The sequence below is a fragment of the Mycetomoellerius zeteki genome, unplaced genomic scaffold (genome assembly GCF_001594055.1).
Source record: "Mycetomoellerius zeteki isolate Tzet28-1 unplaced genomic scaffold, Tzet1.0 scaffold46, whole genome shotgun sequence".
In the NCBI taxonomy this organism is placed as follows: Eukaryota; Metazoa; Arthropoda; class Insecta; order Hymenoptera; family Formicidae; genus Mycetomoellerius; species Mycetomoellerius zeteki.
In genome coordinates, this window is record NW_017257457.1 from 89,924 (window position 1) to 98,059 (window position 8,136).

The 8,136-nt window shown below is 32.7% G+C and overlaps 1 protein-coding gene across 6 annotated transcripts in view; it reads right to left on the reverse strand.

Annotated features, from left to right (window-relative positions):
* Positions 1–235: 235 nt before the first annotated feature.
* eya (eya transcriptional coactivator and phosphatase 2) overlaps positions 236–8,136 on the reverse strand; it is an 11,968-nt gene continuing 4,067 nt past the window's right edge. For all 6 annotated transcript variants that reach the window (XM_018454868.1, XM_018454867.1, XM_018454866.1 and 3 more), the window contains 8 exons: positions 4,756–4,877; positions 3,649–3,814; positions 3,118–3,301; positions 2,888–3,023; positions 2,517–2,597; positions 2,113–2,378; positions 1,044–1,500; positions 236–706 (listed from right to left, as the gene is read on the reverse strand). In XM_018454868.1, the coding sequence (XP_018310370.1) occupies positions 525–706; positions 1,044–1,500; positions 2,113–2,378; positions 2,517–2,597; positions 2,888–3,023; positions 3,118–3,301; positions 3,649–3,814; positions 4,756–4,867 (1,584 nt within the window). In that variant the 5' untranslated portion in view covers positions 4,868–4,877 and the 3' untranslated portion in view covers positions 236–524. The remainder of the gene's footprint in view (positions 707–1,043; positions 1,501–2,112; positions 2,379–2,516; positions 2,598–2,887; positions 3,024–3,117; positions 3,302–3,648; positions 3,815–4,755; positions 4,878–8,136) is intronic.

Genomic DNA, 8,136 nt, shown 5'->3' on the forward strand with positions numbered 1-8,136 from the left:
AAAAATTAAGCTAGCATTCATAATTGATCGTTACTTTTTAGTTATTACTTTTAAGGATAACATTACTCATTACAAATTACTTTTTTTAGTATCCGGGGGAAAAAATGTTTCATATATAATTATATCAAATTATATAATTATATATAAAATTATATATAATTATATAAAAAATTGACATTTTATATACAATTATATATAAAATATATGTCCATATATTATATATTTTTTCCGGACAAGTAAATGCGTAATGATGTAAGTTATTTTTTAAAGTGACTTTCCCAATCTTAGCGCTCTCAGTGTTTACTTAGTTATCATTGTAGTCATAAAAAATTACAACGTTATTATCAAATTGTTATTATAAAAAAAGGATGGAAAAAGTAACGGAATAATAACTCTTTCATTCCCTGGTTAAGCATAGCTTTTTCGCTAGTTTTTCTTATAAATCGCACAGAAATACACTTATGCAATTTTTCATACGGCCGAAATGTTTCCTGGTAGAGACTGATTTTCATATATACTTTTGATTAAAGAAATCCCATTTCTAAGGCAGTATAGAGGGCTTGAGTGTCTGAGTGACTATTTATCCTCCAAAAGGGAAAGTTGTGTGCCCGCGCTGCCGTTTCCTCGTCAGAATCGTCTCCTATTACCACATACGTACATCTACGGCCAAATCGGGCGACCACCCTACCGAAACAACTCTCCTTTCCTAAAACAAAAATGTAACTTTGCTGCGGAAAAAATAATAGAAGAATGACCAAAATCCCGCTTTGTGATCAAATGATATACAGAATGTTTCAAACTTTTTGACACATCGCTTGTGGGTAGATAGGCCAATTATTCTCTTATCCAACAATCTTCAAAAATTAATACCTCATTAACTATTGCAAAAATTAATACCTCATTAACTATTGCAAAAATTGCAAAACGGTAGAGGAGTTTTCAATTCATTTTAGTTCGCTCTATCTGCCCACAAGCGATGTGTCAAACAGTTTGGGACATTCTGTATAATTATATTTAATTATTTCTTTACATTTGATAATTACCGATTTTGGAGGCCGAGTATATATTCTCTATAGGAAATATTCCGCCGATGCCAAATAACAGAACTTTGGAGAGTGCGGGAACCAGCTGCGTAGTCGTTACTAGGATATTGATGCAATGGCTTCTCTTATTGATAATGTTCAGACACTTTACTGCCGACGTCAACCAGTTATCGGTCAACATTTCGATCTCGGAACGTAGTTGTAGCCACTGTTCGCGCTTGGCTGTTCCCAAGAGGCCACCCACGTTATTCCGATAATTACAATAAATTTCCTTGATTTTACGATAGCGGAACGCTAGCTTTCTCATCCAATCGACGCCTCCTCGCACACCGGATGCCAGGCATATCCCATTGTTCGCAGACGCGCATTGGAAACCGTCGGTCGCGAAATTGTAGGATGATAGATCCTGCCCGTTGTCATCCGACGAAACATCATCTATATGCACTTGATCACAGTCCTGCGAAAGAAAAAATAATACGCTGAATTTTTTTGCAAATTTGAATTTGTATGTGAAAATATGAATCAGTATATACATAGCTATATTACAAAGCGTATGTTTCAAATATGGCTTTGATATTTTTTTTACTCTCGAACTAAAATAGTCAAAAGTTCATTGTGTCTCCAACTGAAATCTAACCGTTATACTATACAGGTAGTCACATAAGTTTGCAGATGTTAGTTCTTAAAGAACACATGGTCAACTTATGAAAGTTTCTTTCTAGAAAAAGTTTCCATCTAGGAAACGAACCGTATCAGATCATTTAAATCAAATACCTCAAGTATTATATATTTGCAAATTTATAAACAATAATGATAAGTAACATTTTGTATTGTTTTCTAGAAAGTATTTCCTAGAAAGTTTTTTTTTTTTCAGGAAATAAAATAAATAATCATATATTCATTACGATTAAATGTTATTTAAATTCTTGTATAAAATATTAGTTAAGTACTTGCACATAGAATAGTTAAACATCTTTTAAATATCTTCGAATCTATAAAACTTATTTAGATATTCTGCTTCTGCGGTAATCATCCTGTATAAAATTTATACATAGGAAATTTTTATCACCTCGACGTCATTGAAGAAAAAGTGCGTATCCGCCAAATTGAATATCATCTCCTCCATCCTGAACCCCACTTGAGCTAAAAGGCTTGCATCCTTACGGTACTTAGTGGCGAATTGTCCGGTTAGCAGGGAATGAAACACGACTATGGTTTCGTCGAGGTCCCAGATAAATATACGCTCGGGGCCGGCTTCCGTCGTATCCGCGGAACCGATACTATTTCCGCTTCCGCTCTGTCTCCTTCCGCGCCTGCATGGCTTCGTCGTTGCCACTATAAAAGTCGTCACACCGATTTTTTTATAAATATTTCTTCACTATTATACGTATATATTCTTTTTTTGAAATATTCTTTTAAAAATTATATGTATATTATCTCTTTGTATCCATATAAGATTATATACAATATTACCTTCAATGTTTGCGGTTTCGCGTGCGGTCAGATCGCTCGCATCGTGCGTCGTTGCGTCCAACGTGAGCGACTTGGTCGAATCTTTTTACAAATATAAAATAACGTTAATTGCGACTATTTGGTAAAGGAGTATTAAACATGCAAATGATTTTTGTTAGAATTATAAAATTTCTTATCTACATCAGTCATTTATATGGGAGTCAAAATATTAAAGTTTTAAAATGTTAACGCGACACATTTAAATTGCATAGTTTTCAAAATTAGACTTGAATGCAAAAGTTTTATTTTGTATCACTGTCTTTCCAATAGTTTATGTAGCTGTTATAATCTGTTTACTTTCTCCTTACGCGCTGTAACAGTTAAAAGATTACCAGCAAAGTTGATGTTTCCGATATTGAATGAAGTAGGCGGCGCATGATAACCGGGCACAGGATAATATCCGGAATACTGTAGCGGTACCCTGTCGTTTCCGTACAAACTACTGCTGTAAGCGCTATAGTCTAATTTCTGCAAAAGAAGAGAAAGTAAAATTATTCGCAATTTGGAGAAAAATCAAGGCTGAAAATGGAACGAGAAATCAAACGTTTGCAATTGTCCTCACCTGGGAAGCCGATGATATATTTTGCGCCATATTCGGGAAGGTCGTTGTCCCACTATTGTAACTGGCATAGGACGGATACTGCGTCATCGAGCTTGACGATGTATAAGAGCTTAAGTATGAGCTCTGCAAGCTCGATGCGTTTTTCGAAGCTGTCGTTGATCCATAAGGTGGCGAATTATATAGGCTATGAAAGAGAAAAAATCATGATGAAGACTAATTGTTTTGGATAATAAAGATCTACTTATGCAAATCAAATTGATTTTACACATATAATACGTACATGCAGCTCGATGATTATACGAGACTAATCTGATCTTTTAAAAAGAATTATCAAAAGCTGTATAAAATACTATCACAATGTGATAGTATTTTATACAGCAAGTATATCTTTCGTATTTTATCATTTTATTTAAAATATATAACTTCAACAAATTAAATATCTTTTCATCACAATCATTTTTCAAAATAAAATTAATCTCATTAAACATTTAATCGTTGAACTGTATGTCTACCGAATTAATGTTTAAATACCTGTTGTAATATTGGTTGGCGCCGTATAGGGATCCATAATCCGCTTTCTCCATCGAATCTGGATACTCCTGCTCCTTTTCATCGGCATTCTCGTCAATATACAGTTCACCACCAGGTACGCTGTCATTTTCGGGGCAATCTTGCACCTCGTTCTTAACTTCGGTTTCTTGTATGAAAATAACAAAATATTTTGTTTTATATTCTAAATCCTTTGAGTTTAAGTATATTGTATTATACTTATTCATGATTTAACTTTATAATTTTTCACGACTGAAAAAGACGAGTCCATTTCTACCAATATAGATCAATTTTAATCTCGAGTTAATTTACTTGTTAGAAATGGAAGAAGATTAAAAGTAAGTTAAAACGAGATTAATGTTAATCTACATTGGTAGAAAAGAACATTAGTTAAATTTGAAACGTTCCGTTGGAAGAGTTAATTTACTTGTTAGAAATGGAAAAAGATTAAAAGTAAATTAAAACGAAATTAATGTTAATCTACATTGGTAGAAAAGGACATTAGTTAAATTTGAAACGTTCCGTTGGTATTTTTTGTCATTTTTAGTATAAATAAAATTATATTATTAGTTATTTAATTTGAGCTCAATTTAAACTTTTTACGTTTGTTTAATTTATTTATTATTTTGTTTATAAAAACAGTTTTCACAAATTGAAGGTGTAAAAATGCTTTCAGAATCATAGTTTAAAATATGAATCTCTCAACACTGAAAACTATGCCATCTCTTTAACTCAAAAAATGAATTCTTGGACAAAATGCATTTTGGAAATCTGTTCCTCATATATATACATCTTTGCTTAATAGTTGAAGACATTGATTGCCGTTCTTTTTCAATCGTATTTTTACATTGATAATTGTAGTAAATGTAAAAATAGCAAAATGCAAAGCGGTTAAGATATAATTAATGAGATAAGCGTACCGGCAAACGAATTGGCTATTAATGAAGAAATCAATTTTATTTAAGTTTTTACTTTTAAATATATTGTATGTAAAAAGGAAAGAATAAAATCTTCCACACAATTGTTTAACTTTGAATCTATATAGCAATGCATTTATTCTACGCCAATGTAACTGCCTGTTGTATTTACCATTGTTTGCGGCGCGAGGATGCTGTACCGAGGCTTCTGTCGAGGAAGACACGTTGCCAGCATTGTCTAAAACCCCTGCTGGTTTTGTCGGATCATTGTCTTCGGTTAACATATCACTCTATCTGAAATAACAATTATTGATTTATCTCTCTATACTGAGAATGTGATAAAAGAATAAATAAACATTGTGATGAAAAAGTAAAATTAAATCGCGCTTATAATTTAAAAATTATCGGTGTCTCTTTATTGGAAAGATATAAGATAATTAGAGAGAGAGAGAGAGAGAGAGAGAGAGGAGAGAGAATCCGTAAATAAAAACATAAAACACGCATTTTAATAGTATACCAATTAGAAGTATATATCTCTATGTAAGAGGATGAAGATTAAAGAACGAGCACAGGAAATAATACAAAATATTAAAATTTATATATAATAAAAATAAGACTTTAATATCATATAAGATTAAAATAGTACATTTCGACACTAATTGTAAGTCTTCATCAGCTAATAAAATAAGTGATTTATTAAATAAGACACATAATTAAGCGTCATAAAAAAAGGTGTTAATCGAAACATTTTACATTAAATCGCGTAAATAAAGGGGGTTTTCCAAAAAGTCGTTTAAAAAATCTTTTTAGAACAAATTAAAAATCAGAAATAATAAAATTTGACACAAAACAATCGAAGTTGAAAAGATGAGATTTGGTATGCATGCAATCAAAAGGTTAAAATTATATTGATTCGTCGATAGTAAATGTTAAATTAAGTCATGTGGTAAACGTTAATATTAATTCTCTATATGTAACATTCTTCTACGAGGAGTTCCAATTATGTCTCAACTAATAGTCATCGACGCCAGTTCTCATATCTTTCGAAAACTGTTCTTTTAATAGATGAAGACACACTAATTAATATCAGAATAGTGATCAAATTAATATCAAATGTGATAAATAAAAAATAAAACAAGTTTCTATATATAAACTTACATGTGATGAATCAAAGGCAAAATGAACTGTTCAAACTAAGAGACTACTGTAGTGATTTTGTTACTCATATAGCGACAAGTATGGGAAGAGTGGGTAACTTTTAACTTCATGTAAACATAAAAACAATACATATATATTTAAGCCCGGTCACGGTCCCTTGAAGGAGAGATGGGCTTTTCAAAATGTTGCAGATTTTGATTTTTTTACTGAAAGCGTCAAGGTTGAAGTACATATATAGTATATATAGTATATAAACTTCGACCAGCATTTTAATTTCTAGTATTGATTGCAAGGTTGAATGTTGTTGCAATCGATAGTTAATATCCTTGTTTCAAGACAAGCGGACTTCCATATCCCTTGATCAGAAGGATGCAAGAAATCGCCATACTGGATCAAAACGGTAAATTTTTTCTGAAAAAAAAATCGATAGTGACAAGATTGAATTTTTGTCTGCTACTTAATTTTGATATCAATTATCGAGAAATATGATTCCCATACATATTGATATCAAAATTAAGTAGTAGAACAAAAATTCAACCTTGTCGCTATCGATTTTTTTTTTTTTTTAAATTTACTTGCACTTTGACCCAGCATGGCGATCCCTTACACCCTTCTGAGGGGTATGGAAGTCAGCCTGTCTTGGAATAAGAGTATTAACTATCGATTGCAACAACATTCAACCTTGACGCTTTCAGTAAAAAAAATCAGAATCTGCAACATTTTGAAAAGCCCACCTCCCCTTCAAGCGACCAGGCTTAAATATATATGTATTGTTTTTATGTTTTACATGAAATAAAAGGTTATCAACTTCTCATACTTATCGCTATGGGTAACAAAATCACTACAGTGGCCTCTTGGTCTAATATGTGTCTTTTTTAAAAACCAGAAACGGTTACCTCTCAGTTGATTTATATCGGCGCGATAAAGCGAGGAAAGATCTTAAGATGACAAACTATGTTTGTTCATATTGTTTAGCGTTATATTTTGACATCAAAGTTCGTCAAGGATGTTAAGATAGGCATTATGTTAAGCATTTTTGTATCTTTGTTGGTAAAACATATTGCGGTTAATATCTCCTTCATGATGCTTAATTATACTGTTTTATTAATTGAGCACTTATTTTATTAGCTGATGAAGACTCGGTGTAGTCGAAACGTACTATTTTGATCTTTTGATATATTAAATCCTCATTTTTATTATTTATTAATTTTAATATCTATATATATGTATATATGTATGTATAACTACTTTTTTATTCCAACAATCTATAATTTAATGATACATGCGGAGTCGTTATGAATTCATATTCTAATATAAGTATTCTAATATAAGTACTCTAATAAGTAACTAAATCCAAGACATTAACGACTCTGCGTCGAACGATAATGCATTAACGCAATCTCGCAGGTGAAGAAAGATCGCACCTGTAAAGATCGCGAGGTTGCTCGTTGGCGTGAGAACTCGATTATTGTCTGCCAATTGCGTGTCGAAGAGGTGGAGTGACTGGCTGGGTAGGCGTACACCATGAGGCACCGAAACCAGCCAATGGAACCTCCTCGATGCTTTGCATTATGTATTCTTTATGTTGCCAAGTCACTATCTATATCTGCACTCCGCCCTTATACGTGCGCGTACATATGTCTCGTACATATTTCGTACGATGGTGTGAAAGACACCTTCAAGAGTTCCTCGAGATGTGACCACTCTTGTCCCACATACATTTCTATATGCAATCTCTTTTCAAATAATAGTACGATTTGACTTTCCAGCTGATAACCAATATTTAAGTATCTTGATAACAAAGTCTTTAAGTGCGATTGCTTTTGAAGGAAACTCATCAAAGACTATAATTAACATTCTGAATGAAATTGAATTACCGTTAAAAAAGTGTAGCGTAAATATAATTGGTGACTGCAGAGCTCAGCTCTTTAATTTATCGTCTTTGCTTTGAAAAATTTTCATTTTGTTGATGACGAACGATTTTTATAGGTATATATATATATACGAGTGTATATATATCTTACCATGCTGGTAAGATACTGGAGTAAAGTATTATTGCGAAGAGATCGAGTCCCGAATTTAATGAAATTACGATTTTCTGGCACATTTTATGCAAAAAGATTTAAAAGATTAACTCTCCAGATTGATCAAATATTATCGCACCGAATACAGAGACATGAATTTGTTGCCACCCTGTATATCGTCGTAGTTCATCTCGCTGCGCCGAGTTGCACATCTTAATGTACAGCGAAGCGAAAGATGAAAGGCACTCCGCTTATCTAAACAAAAGCCTGTGCCGAAGTGTTTATCACGGGCGAGTTGCTTAGCTTGCTGTCTGACTGGCTGCCTGTCTGTCAACCGTCAGGGAAAACGAAATGCAGCGAAACAAGAGGAA